The 24,480-nt window shown below is 36.9% G+C and overlaps 1 protein-coding gene across 3 annotated transcripts in view; it reads right to left on the bottom strand.

Annotated features, from left to right (window-relative positions):
- Positions 1-24,480, bottom strand: part of LOC124170636 (dynamin-1-like protein) — a 56,477-nt gene that overhangs the window by 25,987 nt on the left and 6,010 nt on the right. For 2 of the 3 annotated variants that reach the window (XM_046549495.1, XM_046549497.1), the window contains exons 3-8: positions 21,346-21,554; positions 10,416-10,626; positions 8,188-8,288; positions 7,955-8,101; positions 4,933-5,096; positions 2,384-2,555 (exon numbers count right to left, since the gene is read on the bottom strand). In XM_046549495.1, coding sequence (XP_046405451.1) covers positions 2,384-2,555; positions 4,933-5,096; positions 7,955-8,101; positions 8,188-8,288; positions 10,416-10,626; positions 21,346-21,554 — 1,004 coding nt within the window. The remainder of the gene's footprint in view (positions 1-2,383; positions 2,556-4,932; positions 5,097-7,954; positions 8,102-8,187; positions 8,289-10,415; positions 10,627-21,345; positions 21,555-24,480) is intronic. The other variant, XM_046549496.1, reaches the window with a different exon arrangement.

Raw genomic sequence — 24,480 nt, 5'->3', positions numbered from 1 at the left:
ATTAAAACCCCCAAATCCCCCTGGGCACCCCTCTCGGTGGAGAAGACCATTTATGAGGACTAAGCGGAGCTGCCGCGGGGGGCTCCTCATCCCCAAGGCGGCTTTGCCGCCCCACAACGAGTAACGGTGAAGCCGTTCTGAGGAGTAACTGGCGTAAGCGAGGGGGAGCTTCAGTAACCCTAGGGCGGCAAAGCCGCCACAATATTCAAGCGGCGCAGCCGCTGTCGGCTGCCTCCGCCCCTTGAACGAATAACGGTGAAACAGTTCCGAAATGCCCTGGCCCTCTGGGCGGCTATACCGACCCCAGACGAGGAACGGCAAAGCCGTTCCGAGTATTAAGTGGGGTAGCCCCGGCGGGGCACACTCAACCCCTGGGCGGCGAAGCGAGAAACGGCGAAGCCGTTCCGAGGAATGAGTGGGGCGCTTCCCTACCTCCGGGCCGGCGAAGCCAGCCCCTAGCTGAGGTGAGATTAATCGAACTAAAATTCTTCGAACAACCACAAATGTAGATGGCAAAGCCGGACCCGGGGTTTTTAAGGGGCAGAGCCCCTGAACGAGCGCGCGGAGTGCAGCGAGTTATGCCATAAATCACTACTGTCACAGTCACAGACAAAGGGATATTTTCTCAGGATATTTGGTTTCTCCCTGCTAGCAATTCGAATTCATCTGCTTATCTCATGAGAACTTCCAAAGATGGACTGAAAAAAATTGAAGAAGAAAATCCGGTGGAGAAGCGCGTGTATTTTGCAAAACGCCTCAGATTGTCCGCTAGCACTTAACAGTGGGAGAGAGGGTAAAGCAAGCTACCTGTTGAAAATAAGAAGTTGGATGAAGCCAAGTATCAGATGGGCGCTCCGCTGAAATGGCATTTGGTAGATAGGAATGTATGCATCAGACAGAAATCCATCATAGCAGTGTAAATGCCAAGACGGCATGTAATCATTTTTTCGCAAGGTGGTGTGCCCCCTTAGGATATTTGAAAGAGATGTTAGTTGAATCAACTATATGGCCAAATTGTTTCCATGAAATGAAAATATTCCATTAATCAGCTAAATTCCTGTTTGAATGCTTTATAGGAAATCACAATTACTCGCCAAAATCTTGTGTTTCCTGCTGCATAGGCAACCAAGTCAAACATTCCCGCATTCATCGTTTATAGCATTTGAGGTATTCGAAATTCGAGGTACTCGCATATTCGAGCAATGATTTAATATTCGAATTAGATATTAAAGTTCTGCTATTTGACCCATCTCTAGTACAGTTTTATCTCGGTGAAATCACCTACTTGTTTTGTTTATGCTGGCGGTCATTTATACTCAGCTGATCTCGACAGGTGTTACAGGGAAAATGCCACAAGTTGAAGTTAACAATTAAGCAATTAAAATATTCTGTACTTTGTCACATAACTGTGTTTCACTACATTTTATCATCATCTACCTCATTATGAAAACAAAAAATAGATGCTACAAAATGCGATAAACTGTTACTGAAAGTGCGATAAGATAAAAATGAAAGTGCGATTTTCACGTATCTCTACTGATGATGTAAGGGATGTAAGGAACCATGCCTGGAATTTCGACAGTAATCAAAATTTCCTCTTTCAATTAGTATTGAAAGAAGAAATTTTGTATTTTGTATCAATTAGTGTCAATAACTGTCAAACTTCCAGGCATATGTCTGCAACACTGCACGATAGGATAAAAAAATTTTGCGGAATTTTTTTCCTTTATGGCTTCAATGCTCAAAATAGGGGTGCGCCTCTTACACAAGCTTATACGGTATTTTCAGGTTTACTGCTACATGGAATGAACTTTTACTGATCAGCATTTCATTCCTACAGCATGAAATGTCTAATTCCATGCAGAGGTAAACCCAAAAAGGGATACTACTGAAGTTTATTTTTCATTACAAAGTCGTTATGCTTCTTTCATTCAATTCACAGCAGACTATCCCCTCATATGTAAGCTCAATTGTGAGAGTCTAGCAAAAACTAAGCAATCCTTCAATTGGTTTGGAAAAAAACCACCAATATTTTAAATCTGAATGACCAGTCACAACTAGCCAGTTCTTCGGATAAAACTGGCTATTTTGATCACTGCTGGTTAGGGTATAGAAAAAATGGCTCAGGATGACAGAGAAAATGTAAAGGAGAGCTACTGGAGGAGCATCTGATGATCAGATGATCATCATTTGCTTCATAATAGGTACCCCAAAAAATTGAGAATACCTACAGTTACATCAGCTTTAGACAGCTTTTTACTGTCACAGAAATTTTAAAAGACATGCAATGTGGCAACTGAACCTTTAATGCTGTGGTAACAAACTGGAGAGTAGTCCAAATACTGAAAATTAATATGCTTAAATTGCTATTAGTTTCACATACCATTATAATGTAAAAGCATACCTCTGGAACAAATAAAGCTGGTCTTGGCCCTGTGGCATTTCTAATTGCAGTCAAAATATCCATTTTTGTCAGGCCGTCTAGAGGATGTATGGAGTCTAAGGCTTTCCCAAAGGATTCATGAAATATGTAACATATTCTAGCACCCCCACATCTGAAAAAATAATGCAAATACATATAATTTCAAGATTGAATTCATTTTGTACCCACATAAAATCAAAGAAATAAATTTATAAGTAAGAGTTGAACAAATCAGCTGACTGTTTGAGCATAAATGAAGAATATAATACAGTGGAATCTCATTAAAGCGAGTACGGGCTATTGCAAGACCCTCGCCATTACAAGAGATAGCTGATGCACCTTCAATTGACCCTATAATAAGCATGTAAAAAAATTCGTTTTTACGAGGCCCTTTTGGTGTTGGCACTCGCCATAGCGAGAGTTTCGCCGGAGAGATCGCTGGAAAACCTTCACCAAGAGTCCCTTATCTCTGTAATTTCTTGCGATCTGTTAGAAATGAAGTTAACATGGAGTGCTCAGTCTCAAATTCATGTAGTAAACTGTCGTTCGATATAAATAAGTAGTTCATTTTGGTGAAAATATTGTGGCATTAACATTCACGAATGCTTGATCTTCTTTTGTTCCTCGGGCGGCAGAAAGCAGACGGCAGCATACCCGCACGTCCTTGAGTTGAGTGAATAGAAAGCATTTGATGGCAGACACCATGGCCAAAAAACAATGCTTTGCATGATTTTTATTCAGTGGCGCTTATAAATTGTTTGAATAGGTAGTCGTTGTTTGAGTAAGGAAATTTAGTGATGCAAAAAAAATCGCCTTTCATCTGGTTTTATGCTTACGTTTATCGGATATAAATTTATCTGTCGCCGCACCACTCCTGTTCCTGTATAACTGTTCGCAACAGGTATATAGGCTATTATTTGCTCCACCTTGGGTAAAGCGACAATTCGCTATAGTGAGTGTTTATTGGAGCACCGTGGGGTCTCGTTTTATCGAGGTTGCACTGTATAATTGCTACAGCTAATGTAGCTAAAGTGAAGCCACACAAAAATTAATGGAGACACAAAATTTCATAGGCAAAATATTAAAACCCTATTGAACCCAGAGAGCTATATTTTTACTACCTAGTAGGACTATTTATCACTATGTACATATATCTAAGTCAAATTAGGCTCAAATGTAATGAGTAGGAATTTAATGAAATAATCCAATAACAAGAAGAGTACCTGAATGATTAAACTTCACTAAGGTCCCACAAATTATTATTCTTACTCAAGATTATGATTTGTATATAACATCCCCATTTGTATATAGCACCCCCACATATCAATTTGCATACTCTAAGATCCCAGGGCCGACTGCCTATAACCTCTTTCATCACCTGACTGTTCCTTCTAGACTTGTCAGCAGTCTCATGCAGTCAATTCTCAATCCTTCTTGCTAAAAAATGTGCACTAAGGTATGAAGAATCAAAAAGGACCGATAAGATGAAACATATATAGTGATGAGATTCAGCACACGGGCGATGAAGGATATAAAGCAGAAGAATTACATAGGTGTTTAAAAATTAGCCAATAGGAGGACTGAATGGAGAGCTGGGTAAAACCAATCCTAGAACTGATGATTTTTGTTGATGATGATGAATCAGCACACTGAATAATAGGAAGACAGGCATTTCGAAGATACAGTAATCATTTACTTAATAAAAAGGTTAATATGATGTTCTGTCAAAATTATTGAAAATGAACATTGAAAATTTTATTAACCTGTACGGCAATATTTTACCCAAAGAACTTATTCAGATTGTATTATCTCAATAACATGTTCGGTAAAAAATGAGCCAAGTTTTATTTTTTGTGCATTGACAGCATCTTAGAGGCAGTAAATCTTCTGGTGAACTTGTTCACTTATATTACACTCATTCTATGGAGCCAAAAAGTTTCCTACACTTCTTTCCAGCCACTCCTATTCTCTCAACCTCCACTTTCACTAATTTGCACATCAACATTCTTTCTTTCCCTCTTCAGAGTGATCCCTTCATAACCCAGCTCTTCTGTCCCACTTGCTGTGTTACTATACTCTATATCACCTACAAGTAAGAAAGATTTGATGAGAGATCATGAAAGGCCACTCTGCACTTCAGCAGGTTCTTTTGCATAATAAGCTGAGCAAAAACACTGTAGTAGAGAATCAATGGAATCATTTTCACCGAACAAAAAAACAGGCCCCTAACATTTTTTTTTGACTATTTTTGTATGTATTCTTAAGGAATGATGAAAGCCAAACTTAAGTTCCAGGACAAAATAGGATGATGTATGTCATAGTATCTGTACTGTTTCTTTTGTGCATTAACATCAAAATTGTATTATTGTGCAAAATAAAATACCTGGAATATATTCAGAGCTAATGAGATTGCCTCCAATGACCCTAAAAAACGTTATACAAGCTTCCTCTTTTTCTAATTAGTTAAAATACATATTTATGAAAAGAATTCAGAAAATATTATGACTTACAGTTCAGTGGTCTCAATATTTTTAGCAGTTCCTTCAATTGTTGAACAATAAGAGGATGCAAATTTCGTTATAATTTGGAGTAGAGTTCTGCTTTTATCCAAAACATCATCACCGTATGAGTGTAATAAAGATTGGAACTGAGACACCATTACACTCATTCTAGTCTGTAAAGGAAATATTTGCAAATTAACACACATCATATCACACACCCACTCTTTACAGTTTGGCCATATTTCTGATCGATCATATGGCCATCAAATGTAAGAACATCAAAATAGCTTTGGATGGTAGTAATTCTAGCAACACAACCTGATTTATGCATGCTCCTAAGACATTGATACTCATGGAAATCGAAAATGAAAACATTAACAAATGGGACCATGAATCATACGTATAGGGTTATATGTGATCCATAGAATTTATTTCCCTCAGTTGTTTTTGGTGGATGCCACTGAATGGGCATAAGGCATAAGAGGGGCAAAACCACCGTCATTAAGTGACCACCTTCATTAGTAAGGCTGCTCCATCTCACTAAAACAAAAATTCATTCCTAATATCATACTACCCTGAGAGTCATGCATTGTTGCAATAAATGAGTAGGATTTTCAGAAATGAATTTACAAGTTTAAAAAAGCCTGTTCTGTAGAAAGTGTTCAGTACGGATAAGCTTGATACACAAGTGATGCATAAGGTCAGGTAATCAGTAAAAACTTCCGGTGAGAGATGAAAACATTTAGTGAGACCCAATCTGAGCCCTAGTTTTTGAAAATGTCTACCACAGGCCTCTTCTAGTTGAAGCATTTGCAAATTCTTGTAATCAAGATTTCCTATTTTTTGACATGTTTAAGTGACACAAAGTGGTGTATCTCATGATTTTTAGTAAGGATAAGTCGGTTCTTAATTTTTTTCGGTTCTCAGTACCGGTCCAGTTCTCCCCCATTGGTTCTCGGTTCTCCACACTCGGTTCCAAGGATGAACTCTTATTACCTGAATTAATGGCAAATTCAAAAAAAAGCCGCAAGAAGTGCATGAAAATAATTTCACTAACGATGTAAATTAGCAGTAAAGCTTTGTAAAAAAAACTTTAATTGTGTCCATAATTTTATTTGCCAAGCAAAATAGTTTAAATATATGTTGTTAAAGAATGCATGATCGACCAAAATGTCGCATTACATCAGGCAACTACTGGTTCTTTCTCCAGGTTTTCATTTAAAAAATTTCAACATTTTTTCCCTATCTGGGTCCAACCTATTCTTTTTTGGCAGAAACTGCCAGCAGTACTGAACAGGCATTCACTGAAACAGTAGTGCTTGATGTTGATTTTGAAGGGCCACACAGAATATACTTAGAGCACAGTTTACATACTGCATTACATCAGGAACATTAGTGAAACTCCCCCAACTTCTGACGACATCATCCGTTAATTTGATGTAACTTGTTAGTTCAAAATATATTCTGTATTCTGCAATGTAGGTTAAATTGCTACTTAAATTGACAACTTATTCGCATGCTTCATTGTCACAGTTCTTATATCCTCAACAACAAACTGCTCAGCAAGCCGGTACAGCGACACCATGGATACACTGGGCAGCCGTGAATTAACGCAAAATTGTAATGCAGAGTTGCATTCTGTAGGAGAACTACACTTTTCGATGCCTTGCATAGGTTTATCTACTTACAAACAAGCTCTCGGAATGCATCTTACTCGTACGTTAAAGAATTACTGTATATGATTCAATTGTAAGACACTTTCAGACGAAACGATTTTCCACCGGTTGCCGTTCACGGCACACGGCATTACAGAGAGTCGTTTCGTCAGAAAGCCACCTGAATGCACCTGAAGTTCACGTGAACGGCTGCCTACGAAAAGGCATTCCATCTGAAAGCGGACTGTAATCTGTATTTCACGCCGTAGACGGTACATCGCCAGGCCGGATTTGGCCTCCGCATTGCCAGGCCAAATGGGTGCTGTGCCGTCAACAGCACAATTCGACTCGTTCAAGACATGCATAGAGACCTATGTTAAGTTGAACGAACAACACCGTGCTGTGGACAGTGGCAGGCGAAAAGTCAGCTCATTTTAAAGCAGCCGTGGCTATGGAAATGTTACAATATTGCCGAGGCCGACAAACTGACGAACCCTTAAATGCGCATGTTAGCGAGCAACTCTCAAAAGAAAAAAACATGGACGCCATGCGCTCAGAAAGTAATATATTCGTTTTTTAATCTTTTTTTTTACTTTTTGGCCTTGAATACGCTGCATACCATTTCGCCTTTGGGTGCAAAATTCAAATCCTCACCACTGTTCTCATTCGGTTCCGAAGCACTGACTTTATGCGAATGGTTCTCAATACCGGTTCCACAGGCCAAGAACCGATAGTACCAAGAACCGGGTGCCAGACCCGACCCATCTCTAATTGTTCGTACACGTGAAATAAGAGATAATTGTGAACATTACTATTACTAATCCTATTCCAGCACCAAAAAGCAATATTAAACAAGCTCAAAGATTAAATAGGCAACCTCCACAGTATAAAAATCTCTGATTTCACTGAAAAATACGGAAATAAAATAGAAAGGTTTCAAATATAAATCTGAGTGTATGCTGATGAATTTTTTCTCAGAAAATATAAAGGAGAAGAAAGCAGAGAAATAAAAATTGATTTCCATGAAGACAGGTTATGGCTGAAATTACCCATGGCCATCCTTCCAGTTGAGAAATTCATTTAAAATTTGATGTAATCAATTCAAATAAAATTCAATTAAATATTAACAATTACAAAATATCCTTTCTATACTAGAAAAATATGAGTAATAATAAACATAGTCGAGAAAATTTCCCCCAAGAAAACAAGATTAATGGGAAAAAATGAAACACTGAATTTTATAATAAAAATGACAAAACTGCAATTGTTCGTCGGGAAAAAAAAAAACAAAAATTATAAAAATGACAAATGGCAACCAAAATAACCTACACCATCCTTCTAATGATAAACAAACTAATGATAATAACATTCCTTACCTTTAAGTCGGGTAAACAATCACGGATGTGATGCATGAGGAGTCTATTGAGAGTTTTAGCAAGGTACAAGGTGCCATTTCTGTTGGCTAAAGTAGGATACTTCCTTTGAAGAAAAGTAGCTTCATCTTTAAGGGCTTCTTGAATTGTCTGCAAATAAAAACTCGAGTCAAACAACTCACCAACTTTCATTTTGAGGGACCTATTTGCATACATAATCATGCAGTGATATTTACCTTGTTGTTCATGATGTCCTGCTGAGAGCGGTTGACAACTCCAATGATTCCCAGTTTTACAGGAATAACCCTTCCACACAAAATATCAATAGCATCCGTACCTGATGGAAAAAATATTAGGTTACATCCATCACAATATTTACAGAAAATTACAGCAAAACAATACCATTGGTTTACTGATTACTCTGTACTATTAAAAAGTGTTCAAGCTTTGAAAGATACGACTTAGCTAAAACTGAAGGAAAAAAATTAAAAACCTAAAAAGGGAAACCTAACTCTATTACTACTCTAAAAGGTAAGGATCCCTATGACACCAGTTTCATCAAGATAATAATAATGATTGGTTTTAACTCTGGATGACAGATTTTTTATTAGACTATTTTTCCCAATTACTTAGCCCTTAGCACTAAATTTCTAAGTCTCTCTCTAGTCTAAGTCTCAACAGGAGACAACATTGTCAAGTGGGACTTGACGTTGGACAGGAACTAGATACATGGTGACCAGATCAAAACATTCCAAGCAGGGCATTTAAAGGAAAAAAAAGCAGAACTTAAAAAAGCCTGAAAACTCATTTAATTCCCTTTAATTTGATAAGAGCTATAAAATTACAGCACAATGAAATGTACACATGGGGTACGCAGTTGCACTTTGCTCATGGCATCATGATCTCTTGGTGAGAACACGCCAAATGAATAACATGATTTTCACTCTTTCTCCATCCTTCTACTGTAGTGATCAGTAATATTCAAAGGTTTTCTTGGCTCGTTAAAATTGCTGATTTGCTTCATGACATGGCATCACACAATGCCATGATTTCACACCTTGCTCACTGACTGGAGGTGTTTGCTCAGTGCAGCTGAATGCATCCATTTTTACCAATTAATGAACTTTGGCCGTTGAAAGGGGCCGTTGTTGCAGCTGAGTGAATTAATTCCCCAAGGCAGTACCCTTTAATGGGTAAGATAATGGAACAGTAATAGAATAGGAATGGGCAAGAAAAGGTGAATAAATTATTGAAATATGAAGAATATAAGGTTATGTTAACAAAACGAAAAAGACATGAACACTCAAACCGTGGATTTGCTCTAAAGAATAAGACCCACGGAGGTCTCACGCACACAAGCACTCAGGTTTTCAAAGATTTCTCTTATACCTGGTACCACACCCATAGAACTAAATACAAAAAGCAATAAATATGAAAATTCACATGCATACTCAAACACACCTCGCACATTTGCCTGACGAATAACTTTCTGTTAAGGTCTCAGGCAAACACACACTCAGGTTTGCTACAATTATTCTTATGCAAGGGACCACAAGCATACATACTAGACATCTTGCACCCATCATCACTAAAGCTTTTCTCATAATTGATAATTCTGTGAAAAGAGAATTTCCTTCAGCAGATTTGTGAAACCAAAATAATGTATGGAAACCTGAATAACCAAGTATACAGTAAATATCAGCTACCACTGGTCGCATTAGTGAAAGGTACATGAATGAAATGAGGATGGATTCAAGTGTAGTACTGCCATCATCAGGCAAATAAGGAGGAGTTATAATGGATTGTAAAAAAATAAATGTAGCTCTCGCATTTTAAGCATAGGGATACAATTTTGATTGTTAATGGTGTTTTTTTTTAAACTAGAGGCGTTCTAAGGAAACTAGTGATATAATGTATGGCTTTTTCTCCAGTTAAATCATGAAAATAATCACATTTTTAATATTAGTAGGATTTGTGAGGGTTGTGGCACCCTTAGAATCAGATGTATAGACCACTGGAAAAACTGATGTAGTATCTTTAGAAACACGGTGCTCAAGAAAGTTAATCAATGCACAATTAGATGAAGCAAGTAAGAAATTGAGGAGGAATTTAGAAGAGGAGGAAAAATTGCGAGGGGCCATTCAATATTGGTTTTTAGTGATTTTAATTAAACCTTGTAGAAAGGATACATTTTTGCAGAGCAGACTTGTCAAGAAAAAAGCAGAATAAGGGCAGCCGGCAGGGGATATTTTTAAGGGCTCCAATTCTGATTAGTTAAATCTAACTATGTATATCTGATGCAGTATTTTCAGTATATTTCTGAAGCATTTGTATAGTTCTACAGCCAAGTGACTAAAATTGTAACACATTCATTATTAAGTTGCATGTCAAGCAGTAAGTTGTGCCCGGTATGCTTTCCAAATGTATACAATAGAAAATTATGAAAAGTGGTGAAATTACAAACCTGCATCCATTAAATCCAGCTTAGTCACAACAGCTAGGGTCCTTTTACCATCAGGATCAACATCTTTGGCTAGCTTCAAGCTTTCACTAGTGGCCATGTCTGTATTTGCGGTGACGACAGCCAATAAAATAGAATTTGGATTTCTAATATACTTCACAACAAGCTCCTTGATTTGGGCTTCAATATCATCAGGCTGATCTCCAACAGGAACCTACCAGTAAATACCATACACACGATTAAACCAACAACAGAAATATCTGGAATGAAGTTGTAATCCTTTAACTGCAATGCATGCCCAAAAAGATCCTTTAAATATGTCTGCTGACAGACATTTCTGCCTAAAGCATTAGTATGATCACCATCGTAGTAGTAACCGTGTGGACCAGTAATCATGTCTCATCAATAGACCTCCTAGAAACTTAATCCACACTCACACACAGTAAAGTCTCAAGAAGAGTCTTCAGGTTTTCAGAAGAATTATAGCTCTCATGTTTGATATCATAACGCGGGGGAATCATACATAGGGGAGTTTATGGAATATTAACATCAAAATTGTCAAGATTCTCAATTATTGATAAGTCCCAGTAAGATTGAGATCAAAAGATGATCAGATCATAGTGTTTCCTTTGGGATTATTTGCAGTAATTTTAGTTATAAAACAAGCTCTGGATTGTATATGGAAGCCATCCATTCACCACTTTATTTACTTTACTTACATTACTGTTAGAAATACAAAGCAACCTTACAATATTTTAAACTCATACTTTCACAGCTTCGAAGGCTGAAAAGGAGTGATTTTTTTTAGATTGACTACTTAACAAAAATGATTGAACTTCTTTATGGAAAAAACATAATTCACTTTCTCCTTTGCTTTACACAACATTCTGATGCAGGCAGTATCTCAGGAAGAGCAAACAAGGCATCTTATGCACCTTATATCCTTGGGATTAAAGAATTAGTAATGAACACAATATTTAAAGGAGAATGAGTCCAAACAGGTGTAGGAAAGGGCAATAATATGCCAGGGCTAGCAGGGGTGTGGATTTCCCCTCTTCAAGATGGTCTAACAAATTTTGAGTGAGCACTGCAGCTATAGAATTTCTCTGGGAAACCAATAGCTTTTTAGACATTAAGTTAAGGTGCTCACTCATTTTTTGGAGCATTATTTCTGATCATTACATTCCTGAGAACTTGATCACTGATTGCTGGGAATTCAAATATTAGTTCTAGGTGGCCAATGATGTGTTCTCAAATTCTCTATGGAGCACTCAATCAACTACTCTATTCAAGGAAACCGAGAATATGCTATGTAGTAGCTTGCTTCCATTTTCAGTTAGAGTTCTGATGAAAGACGGATTTAATATATATTCCTGGGGAGGAATGGGTGTATTCAAGGGTAGTGAGTGCTCCAGCCATGGAATTTTCTGGCAACAATAGCCACACAGACATTTTTTTGGAGCAGTTTCTTTTTACCACAACATGCCTGAGTACTAGTTGCTGATTGGCAGGAGTTCAGATAGGGGTGCTAGGTAACCTTTGGTAAGTTGTTAAGTGATTAAAAAGCCTAACCATAGAGTTCAGCCAATTTCTTCCAGACAGGGAGGTTGCTACATTGAAATTTGCTCCTGCAATTATCACAGTTCTTGGTGGAATATATGCACTCTAAGAATTATATGATGCGTGCTGAGCAACAGTTGACAGAAAGATGACGAGTTTTATTCCGCATCTTCATACACTCATTTCATAAACAATGGAATCAATGCAATTACTGATTGATTCCAGATAGATCAATCAATATGACGGCGTAAATAAATCGAATATTGTCTTTTACCGTCATTGTGATTGACTAGTGGGGCAATTTTTGCAAGACATCGGCTATATGTGTAACTAAAACCTCTTCACTTTGAAAAATAAACATTTTGAGATTGATTCATTTACTTCTGTATAGATATAAATGTACAAATATTGCAACTATGCTACTTTCTGTGCCATAATAACCTGAAAAAGATGCAATTTTTTAGACATAGGCCAAAACAAGTGATTTTCCAGGGATCTTCAGCAGTCCATACAAGAGATTTCTACAATAATGCATTAGTAAAAAATTCTTTTGTTTCATTGCAGATTCAATAAAGCAATAAAGTAATTGCAATATGTATAAAGCAAAATTTTAATTAAGTCAGAATTACACTCTAGTAGAAATTATAAAACATGTAGAAGATAGTAAACGTCCTAGCAGCTCACAGGCAGGTGTGCCAGACGTGCATTCTCTACATGGAACTTTCAAAGGTAATCATCACGTACTTGAAATTCATGAATACACGCATTGCATTACTTTAATTCCCTAAATATCAGCTGAGTGTCAAACTCTATTCACTCAGTTCCCTAAAATTGGATGACAAGTCCTGCCCAAACGGCTTCCAAAGGCATATGGGTCAACCACATCGTACAGAAAAAGAAAAAAATAATAAATTTGTACAGAAAATACATCAAAAAGATGCTTCAGTTTTACACTTGCTTTAAGTTCTATTTATTTCTCAACTAATACATAGGTACCGCTAAGCTAAAATAAATTTTTCAAAAAAAATTTCATTTCTTTAGTCCAAAAACCAAACTTGTGGTTCAATCATTAACACCTTGAGGGTTAAAGACTAACATCCACATGTATTTTACCTAGAACAATATTATGTCTACTAGTGTTTGGTATTAACTATTTTGTCCAAGATAAGAGATAATTTAATTTTGAACCATCCCAGCTATCCTAAAAGAAGTAGAGATAAATTAAGATAAGATAAAAATAAACCCAATTACAAAGTAGAATTGATTGCTGAGTGACAGATTTTTGTAATCGTTGAAAAATAGCCCACCACAAGCTAAAGCACCCCTCACTCTTAAAGTGTTTAGTATTTGAATGAGAACAAGAAAATTGGTCAGGTTGGATATTTTTCTTCTCTTATTATTAAATCCAATATAAAAATGAAGTCCTGTCTCAGCTCCAATCTAAGACACAATTTCTGGATTTTTTCCTGACTCATGGAAGCAGTAATTTTCCTTGTTTGGTGGATAGGCTTGAATATTTCATTCACAAATCAAATGAGTTAGGCATCAATTACCTACAGCAGGACCATTGATGACATATAGGTCAAACGTTAGGAGGTAAACAAAAGGAAGTCCACATGATGGCGTTAGACTATAAACATTATTGCAATATGTATGGGAAACCCTACCGATAATGCTTCTCTTCCCTAATGACATTGAGGAGAATCAATTAACCCAAGTAAACTCATCTAACAGGATCAGAGTAGGTGTCTTTCCAGGTAACAAGGGAGGCAAGGCTTCAGAGTTTTCCATCATGCGAGTTCTTAGAGCATTTAAAAGTGCCTCCCAAGAAAACAGAGAGAAGACCACTGAAACTGAGATAAAGACAGTACATAACAATGAATATAGGTTTATAGAATGTGGATACGTGACTCCCCTGAACGAGGGAAAAAAACTAGGGATGGTTGGATCGGATACCTCAGATCCTGATATCTGTGGATACTGCCTTTCAACGGATACTTTGGATCCAAATTTGCTGAAGGCATCGGATTGATATCCAAAATTTTAAATTTATGCTTCAATGAATGCAGCATCCAATGCGAGGGAGTGGAAAAAATTCCGATCCTACCTTCGCATGCGCCATTGCATTCAATGCTTGTACTACTCATGAACCATTTTGTTTTAAAGCTCTCGTACGGGTCATACAACAGAATTTCAGCCACGGAAATATTTACGGCAAATTACAACAGGCACATGGTGTGACTCTTACAAAGAGATTGAACAACCATAGAGAGAATCTCAACGCCATAGGGTAACAACCACGTCAAAAGTGACTACGTCGCAGATTTAAAAAAAACACCCACGGCCCCCCATCCTACAACTATTTTAATGAGAACGATAAATTTTCATGTAATTAAAGATTATTTTAAAAATACTTCTCATTCTAACGGTTTTTATTATCAGTATATGAACATGACGCATGCAATCTTATTTTTAAATCGGATGAGTCGTAATCGAATGTGTATGGAGAATACAAACCAACCATTCAAATTCCCTTTCCCCATCCATTGCAAAATATGCTTGGAAAATTTCCTGCGGTTATGAGAATTAAATATGAAGGTGATCCAATGGACCCAATAACGCCTCAGCCGGTACCAAAAAAAAGAGTATGCCCCATAACTCCGATATTTTTTTTTTCCTTTCCAAGACCACATAGTACATAAATCATTACCTTAGAAGGAAAATATCAAGTTACACGAGAACAATAGAAGCGTGTTTCATCTCTACCCCATCTCACCCACTGACTTTTTCATCTTACCTGCTTCTATTCTCGGTTTCTGGAGAAAAATGCCAGGTGAGTGACTCACGAGGCCAGAAGATTTAGTTTTTGGCTATTGGATGACGTGCACGAAATTCAAAAAAGAATGAGATCAAATGCATCGCATTTCTAAAATATTTAGGTTTTTTTAAGCTCAAATAGATTGAAGCAAAGTTTTTTTTTGTAATAACAAGACTATACCAATATTCAACATTGTCCAAACAGCTGCCCACCCCTTCCTCTCGCTGAGCAGTCGTCTCCTTCTGCTCCCACAACTCAACTCGCATGATGCTAATAATGTTCTAAACATTGTTAATTTGGCTGCAGATTGGGCAGATATGATTTAATTTAATAATTTACCAATAAAAATATCTTTCATTGAGCAGAAACATTTTTATTGACATAAAGAGAACCATGTGTGTTCACTGTGACGTGAGACTATCATGAGGAAGTGCAAAATCCACCTCAATGTACCAGAAGCATTTGCAAAACACAAGTCAGTATGTGATGAGAGAGTGACAAAATTTGAGGGAAACTTATGTGAGGAATATTAAATCTCAGTCAAAGGTTTATCCAAACTTTGAAACCTATTTTCATTTCCAAACGCAAGCGTAACATTTTAGATCCTGAGCATGTAAAGATTTTTTCATTTTTTTAAATAATTTGAAAGCTTATAAAAATGAATTTTAATCAGTGAAAATATAAAAATGTGTACATAAATCTAAAAAGTATTCCTTTGATTGTTTGTGCCTAGAAGAAACTTGAATAAATACTTCGTTTTATGGCAGGAATTTGAAAATGCATTTGGATCTAAAAATATCTGAAGATTTGGCTCTGAATATCAAGGACCCTATCTGGATCCGAAAAAAATCCTGGATTCGTCCATCCCTAAAAAAAAACATATGTAGTTTTAGAAGACATAACCTTCTTGTTCATTCATTTTCAGGGAAGAGTCAGGTTTCAAGGCATTTAAAGATTGTTTTACACTTCCACTTGGAGCTTATGCCTTGGGAGACTTCAAATTAAAGCCAGTAACGATTTATCATTCACAAACTCTGCGAGCAATGAAAGGGTATTCGAAGTAGCATTTGCCTGTCATTTGGATGAGCAACAAAAGAGCCTGAGTGACACAAGAATTGTTTATAGACCGGTTTGAAAATTTGTCAACTGACAACAATGCATTACGAACCCCATTCAATTTTTCCTTGATGTTAGCCCACCCGCAAAATAGGAGAGAATTTCAAAAGTGCATATGAATTCTTTTTTATGAGAAATAATGTCTTTGAATGCATGCCTACTATCTTTAAAGACATTTTAAACTATAAATTAGGGAAGGACATCTCCATGATTTTCTTTTGACCCATCTGGATTGGATCCTTGATTTCAGGTACTGGATCTTCAGATATTTTTGGATCCAATTCTTTTTTAATTGCCTGCTATAAAATGAAGTAATTATTCAAGTTACATACAATAAAAGGAATGCAATTTTGAATGTCATACAAATTTTTATATTTTCAAAATTTTCTCACATATGTTTCTCCCAAATTTTGTCTCTTTCTCATTCCCAAAATTTTGTCACTTGTATTTCAGTTGCAGACGCTACAGTATTGGTGAGGTGGATTTTGCACTTCTTTGTGATAGTTTCAAACCACAGTGCACCCATATGGCATATATTGAGTTCTCCCCAGCCAAATAAAAATGTTTCCACACTTTGGAAGACATTTTTATGAGTATTGTTTGTCACTAAATTAAATTGAAGCATCAATCTGCTACATAATTAAGAGCAAAATTGACCTCAACTCCAGCGAACTTTAATAGAACGAGAAGACTGCTCAGTAAGAGGTTGGGCAGCAGAAGCGTGCGATGGGAAGTGGAGTGGAAGGAAAGCACTACCTCCATCTTTCGAGCAACGAGGCTATGAACAAGGGAGCTAGGAAAGCAATGCGTCTGACCTTGAAACTTGGTGACATCGTAGGCTTTAAGGTGAAACCAGGCAAGCTAGGTGATATATGCAGATTAAGTTTCCGGTCTGTCTCAACTTGTGTGTGCGCTCATGCAACGCTTGTTTCTTTGAAAATAGTTCTGTTTGGACACTTATGAGCACTGATATAGCATTCTTGTAACTAGAAAGCTTTGTGTCTATCACAATCAATTGGAGCATAACATGAAGAAACATAAATACTGTTAGAAATGCTTTGTGTGTGGTCTCATTCTTCTTTTAAATCTTGTGCATGTCATACAATAGGGTAGTTTCCTTCATCAAAGAAAACGAAAGGCATTGATTGCGATTCGTTACCCACCATTAGTGTATTCATAATACACAAATTATTTGGTTTTTGAAATACCGGTTTAGACGAATGGCAAGGGTCAAATTTTATCCTCATTTGAAAAAGGCCAGATTGGCGCCCATGCGATTCCACTCCACGTGACGTCACAGGGACCTAGTTTCTACACGAGAGGATAGGAGTTATACATCGTCTGAGGTTACCAATGCATGCATGAGGCACAGAGCTCAGGGAAACATGTCTTAATAATCACCTATTAAAACTGGCTAAGGTCGGAAAGTTTTCTTCGTTTAATAAGGTATTAATAAACCTTTTTTAAGCCAAGCGCTACCAGCCAGCAAGGTACTCAGCTACCCGCTAGCATCCTGCATCCTATCAGCGCTCAGAGCCTCGATCAAGGTCACCTCACAAGGTGGGAGGGGGAACCAGAAATGTGTCGCACGGACTTTTTCCCATCATTCCTACTTACACGTCACGTTTTCGCGCGCTTGAAATTTTTCACTTTTCATTTAATCGCGAAAAATAGATATCGTCATTTAAAAATCTAAAAGCGTGAAATACATACCCCAGGAGTAATAATCTTTCGATTTAGGCAATAAAAAAATAATAGGAAACCACCCTGTTACCAAAACCTATCAATCTATCAAGACACCTTTGGGGTCCAAAAAATTAGATTACACCCATGACTTGCTTAGCACAATTTCGAAATAGTGCAAATTCGTTCCTCGGGTAAACATCACAATGCTGCAAAGCCTATAATCAAATAACCTTAACACACTCTTGATAAAACGTGAACTTATGCCAAGTACACACGAAATTACTCTCATTTTATGCATGTTCATAGTATTGCTTGACTCAAATCTTATTCTTTATTAATATTTTCTTCGAAATCCATTGCTGCGCACTGGGTAAAACATTACCTACTCGTCATTCCGTCCATATAGCCGACCTGTCAAAGTAATTTATCATGTCTCCTTAACTGAAAGACATTAGTTAATGCAGATCATTGATTAAGTTTGGAGCTAGAGGAAAAAGAGCTTTTTTGAAAGCAATACGGTTTGAGATATTATTTTTGCTGTCATAAGACACTGGGCGAACTTTAAGAGTCCACTTCTAAACCTTCAAGGTCATCAGTAGTCATGGGAGAGAAATGGAGTGGTGGCCTAGTTGTTTATGAATAGCATCAACACAATGAAGACATAAAAGGGTCCAAGAGAAAGACAAACACATTGGCTTCATCCCTTCCCAGCATTCGTAGGCCCTCTGCATCTCAGGAATATAGTGCGACAGTTGTTCAGCAGTGGAATGTGATTGCGATAGAGCCATACGGAGTAAAAACCAAGTGAACAATGGCAAAAATAGGAATGCGGATAGAGAAGTCATCAAGAAAAAGTATAAACCTATAAGAGAAATTAAAAGTGATCAATGGCTTTGAAAATAGTGAGCATCAAAGCGATATTGTGCATAAGTTTAAGCTCTCGACATCGACAGTCTGTACTATTATTCTGAATAAAGACGAAGTTAAAATGTCAGTGACATCAGCCAAGCGCTCAGCAACATGTGACGGAAGTTTATTGCTGGAAAAAAATGGAAAGACTCCTGATTACCTGGAATTATCATAAACAGTCAAATGATGTTCCTTTCTCACAGGCAGTTATTTGTGCAAAGGCAGTGGCTTTACTTTAACCTATAAAAGAAGGTGAGGGTGGTGATTGCAATGTCCGAGACATTTAGTGGAAGATCAGGTTGATTACAGAATTTTAAATGGCGAGCTGGTGTTTTAGTGCAGCGATATCAGGTGAATCTGCAAGTGCTGAGAGAACAGTTGCCGCAATATTTTCTGATGAACTCCAAGCTGTGAATAAGAGTATCTCCTTTCCCCCATTACTAGTTTTTAATGTTGACGAGACGGGATTGTGTTGGAAGAGGATGCAACCTTGTTCATTCATTTTCAGGGAAGAAAACTCTGGGTCAGGTTTCAAGGCATTTTAAGGCTGGTTGTTGTCAATGCCTCGGGGGACTTCAAAGTAAAATCAGTTATTTTTTATCATTCACCAACTCCGTGAGCAATTAAATGGTATTCAAAGTAGCATTTTCCTGTCATCTGGATTAGCAACAAAAGGGCCTGAGTGACACAAGAATCGTTTTTAGAGTGGTTTGAAAATTCTTCAACAGCCGGAATTGTATATGAACACCTAGCATGCATTTATTTCCTCGATGTTAGCCCAACCTCACAAAAGGAGGGAATTTCAAAAGTACGTAAAATTTTTTACGAGAAAAAATGTCTTTGAATGCGTGTCTACTATCTTTAAAGATGTTTTAAACTATAAATCCGGCCTTGATATACTATATAGCTGGCCTTGGTGGTGGCTAGGCAACGTCCTCGCCTGCCAAACAAGAGGTTACAGGTTCGAGTCCCACCAGGGTAGGTTTCCCCTGTCCAGGGCATGGTTGTTTGTGTACATTTACTTGTTAAATTTGTTGAGTACCATGATATAAAATGGCTGATTATGATCTGTTTTTGGTAGTTTCAGAATAAAATAAATAAATAAAAATAAATGCTTTTAAAAACAGGTTTTCTAAGGCTATTTAAAGGAAATTCGATACCCAAAAACTATGCTCCCAGGAATGCATCCCTATCTTCCCCATGTTAAAATGCTCTCATATAACGCAAATTCGTGTAGCGCAAAGACCCCAAGGAACGCGTCTCTTGCACTAAGCAAAGCATGGGTGTATGTTGGAGCATGCATTGTTGTATTGCCTGGTCCACGAATTACCATACTTGACTGGATACTCGCAAGTAGTTTTCAACTCGATTAGATACTCGCCACCAGATCAAAAAGTACTACTTGCTCATGACTACTTTCCACTCTTATTACACTCTGTTGCATTCACTGAAGCTTTAATTTAAAATTTCGGATCCACATTCAATGTCTTCCACCACTTAGGATCCGATACATCTGGCGAAGGGATATCTGCAGATATTTGGATCCAATGTATCTGATCAGACCATCCCTACAATAAAAGTTTTTATAAATAAGGTTTTCCAAGGCTATTAATCAGAACATATATGGTTGATAGGAAATTTGATATCCAACACCTATGCCACCAGGAACTCATCCCTATCTTTCCAATGTTAAACTGGTCTCAAATAAAGCAAATTTGTGTAGTGCAAAGACCCCAAGAAATGCATCCCTTACGCTAAGCGAGGCATGGGTATAAACCTCTTGAAACCATAGAGAGCATTGCCACAGTGCCTTTTCAAGGACAGCTCCAAAGAGTAAGCATGGCATCAGAGTATTATAAACACAAAAACACTACGCAAATATGCATCATATGCCTATACCTGGGAGTTTAACACAAGGGCTGGTTTTTTTTTAAGGTCTTAGGAAGATATCAACGATGATGATAGAAAGGATACAGAAAGGCAATTTTATTGGGGGCAATAAAATAAGCTTCCATCAACAATTGCGGTCATAAAATAAGAGCTATAAATATTCTTCCAAATATCCTTATGTATTCCTGACAATTTTTTATACATGATTTTCACATTATGTCCAAAAACCTTCTTAATAATAAGAATTTCAACTACCAAGAATAGGATTGTGATTTTTACCAGCTATATATATTAGTTGTAAAAATCATTAAAGATATATTTATACATACATGTAAACAAAAACTGTATCTCTGAATGGAAAAATAAAAAATATTCAGAGAATTCGGAGAAAACATGCCTTACTAGCCAGCCTATGGTTAATTGAATACACAAAAATTCCAAAATATAGGCAATGCTGCATAACATGTTGAAAAGCATTTGAGAGCAACTTGGGTAAAAGATATTTAGGCCAGTAATGGGCAAAAACTTTAAGTTAAAAGTTCAATACTTTAGCTTCTTTCTAAAAAAGGCTCATACAATTAAAAAATGACTGTGAATAATATTAAATGCAAATAGTAATTATTAGCAAAATTTATGCTCTAGGCACAATCTTGAACATTCTGAGACCATGTCCACCATCTTTGAATGGTTAAGGATTCCACATGCTTCAATATCTGACAAACAAAGATGCCACACCTACTATGCCCAATCAATTGTCACATTCCAGCAATCACATTAACATGCACTAGAGCAAACAAATCAATATTGATGTAGCAATGAAATACAATTATTGGGCAAAGCCACCAAGAGTTGTGACGACCTTATTTAAAGCTAAAAAATTCAACTTTTAATATAATGAAATGAACAGTAAAAAAACAAATAACCTATTATTACACAGCATTCATCAGCACTAACCTTTGTCAGACCAGGCAAATCAACGAGGGTTAAATTGACAACATGCTCAGAGTATATCTTAAGGTTAATGGGTTCTGGACAGATCCCCTTATTATTTCCTGCCATTCTGTCCGTTTCATTTTCAATTTCCCGCCTGATTTCATCAAACTCAGTCATTACTTTCTTGTTAAGATGCAAAAACTCCCCCCATTCCTCCAAACCCAAAGTTCCTGCAAATAAAAGAAATTCACAATGTTGTTAATTATCACAGCCATCTATGTAATTGAGTTCTTTTCACATGTTAAAAATAAGAAATGCCGTGAGAAAAAAGAACAAAGATACCAATTTCATACGCAAAGTAATGCATAATTCAAAGTGCAAGGCCAAAATGCTATTAGTAAACAAAAAATCACAAACATAGACATTGGATCTTTCGCATCAGTCCAAGTGATCACCAAAATTTCCCATTCAAACAATGAGCTACCATGACAAGAGTATGCTGTGATGATTGTTATGCCCCGAATCAACATAGTCAAATGAGGCACCAAAAATGTAGGACATGGATACTGATGCCTCCTGCAAAAGCATAATTGACTTCGCTCCTGCCAAAGATAGTTATTCTCGCCTTTTATTTCCTTATTTAATCATAAAGAAAACTTGTTTAAACAAAGGAATTTAAGCATGCAAAGGACACAAGTAGGTGGGACACATCAACAAAAGAGGTGGAAGATAGGTGATAAGCTGCCGACATGTAGCACTCTATTCCAAAGAAGATCCAGTGTGTATATTTGCAAAAAATAATGAATAAAACAAAAGACGTATGAATACTCATGTATCAATGCCATGCATTTTTCAACTCAGTTTCAACAGATTCACAGACACTATGGTTCCTGTAAAAGAACATGCTGTGACACATAAATGATCAAATTTAATTGAAATTTTCAAATCCACACAAATATTGATGATAGACTGCATTGTGCTAAAAAGCTATCAATTATCCATGAAACGTATTTGCTTTTTGATATTTTAGGTTGAGTCCTTCAGTACATTTTTCTACAGACCCTTTTAAGTACAAGTACTAAAATGGGTATGCCTAAAATCTAAGGAAAGCTGAAGGAATCTATAAATGGCAGGAACTGAGGAAAAACTTAGTAAAAGGGCGGAAATTCAAAATCCACAAAAATTAAAATTGCGATTCTTGTAAAATTTTAGGTCCTGTGATTCTTTTTTATATCCATATCATAGAGATTGACTAATTCTGCTTGTACACATTCCAATTAGTGAATGTATTACTATGAATTTAAGGATAAAAGGACTCCTTTCTTTTAGATTAAAAAAAACGGTCATAGGGTGCTTTAATTCAACCACTTAAGTGTTAAAAAAACATAAATCACATAACTGTTATTTTGATGGCAAAAAATATACAAAATGCTTCAATGACAAAAGATTGCCGTCCAAGTCCCATACGTCACGTTTAGTCCATTACAGTTAACTTTAGAGAAACCATTGCATAAAGCATTGCTCAATTTCATGATGACACAACCCTTGCCAGGAACTGGAGCGAATATGCCATTTGTTAGCTATATGGTACCACTTATATTCTCATCAAAGTTCTCCATTATGCATCTGAAATGAGTCATGAGGTGAGAGAATCCAGAATCAATGCTCCATAATTTTTCCCCTTTCTTTTCCTTCGTCACTTTCGCTGATAAAGCAAATCTCTATGATTACAACCCTCCTACCTCTGTATCTTCTTGTTTCACCATGCATGCAATATTTCTCTCAGTACTCTCCTTTTCTGGTTTCCTACCATTTTGCCACCTATTTACTTGTTTCACGGCCCACTCCAACAAATTTGCGCAGTTCTTAGACAAGTGGCCAGGATTATTGTGCGCAAAGAAGACAACATTTCTTCCTACATTTCTCCAAGGACTTCTCATTTTTACCTCTATCTGCCTCTCATTCATTAAGTGCTTCCAATCCTTGCTTCATTTTCTTCATCCGACTCATCTTGCTCTTCACCATTTAAGGTTTCTCCTCCTCATTCTTTTCCTGCTCTCCCACCAAATTTTCTCGTTTCCCTTTAAAAAACAATTTTCTAAACTAAAAGCATAATGTTGTCTCCATCTCATTTCAAGGACAAAATTGAGCCCCAATGCCTTTCCTTTGGTAGTCTCCTGAGCACAAAAGTATGTCTGCTTTCCTGGGTAGAAAAATATCCCCTCCATTAAATTATGAGAATAAATACTGAACTTTCAACTTATAATCCTTCACAGGCACGACATGTTTCATTGATTCTAGCTCATCTATTTGCATCAGTAAGAGAAGCCTAAAAAAAAATTTTTCCCATGCCTCATAAGCTAGACTATAGGTTTTCAATTCTTTAAGCATTTAATCTATCTTTAATTTTATCAAAGTATCCTAGTTCAATTGCCTCCCATAGTCTTCTCTTCTGCAGCATCAATCAGAATCAAATGTATCAAGTCTCATATATATCATCACACATGATCTAAGTCTTTTTCTTCTCAGATCCATCATTATATGGGCAAAAAAGTAATGTTAGGGGAAATCACTCATTGAAAACACTTATGGCCGTTAGCTACCCAAAGTCTCACACTGTCCTCAGTTTGTCATGTGCCTATATTCATCACCTAATAAATATATTTCTTTCCTCCTCATGCAGAGGAAGGGGAGCATGGATCCATAACCTGTTATTTTATAAGCATGAAATAACACATATGCTTCATAAACAAAAAAGATTACCAACCATGTCTGGGACATATTTAATATTCGTTACCTTAACTATAGGCACAATTGGCATGGTTCAACTCCACGGTGATACTGCCCTTGCCGTGAACTGGGGCGAATCTGCCATTTGCTACCTTTATGGTACCACATATGTACTTACATTCCCTGGTGAAAGCAGTGACTAAAGAGTATGGTGAAGCGTTTTGTGTTATTTTCTGCATATAAAATAACAATACCAGGATGCTGCAGGAGAAAAATTTTAATGCTACTCCCCACCCTTTCAAACGTGGCATAACATGGAATAGTTTCACAACATTGTGGTGTCATGAGAGCTTAAATTTTTTTGGAAAGTGCATATAATTGATACTTCTGACTGGACAATCACAAAGCCTCAGCCTCAACTGCTGA

The sequence above is a fragment of the Ischnura elegans genome, chromosome X (genome assembly GCF_921293095.1).
Source record: "Ischnura elegans chromosome X, ioIscEleg1.1, whole genome shotgun sequence".
NCBI classification, from domain to species: domain Eukaryota; kingdom Metazoa; phylum Arthropoda; class Insecta; order Odonata; family Coenagrionidae; genus Ischnura; species Ischnura elegans.
The sequence above is the reverse complement of the archived record's forward strand: the minus strand, read 5'-3'. Positions and strand labels throughout refer to the sequence as shown.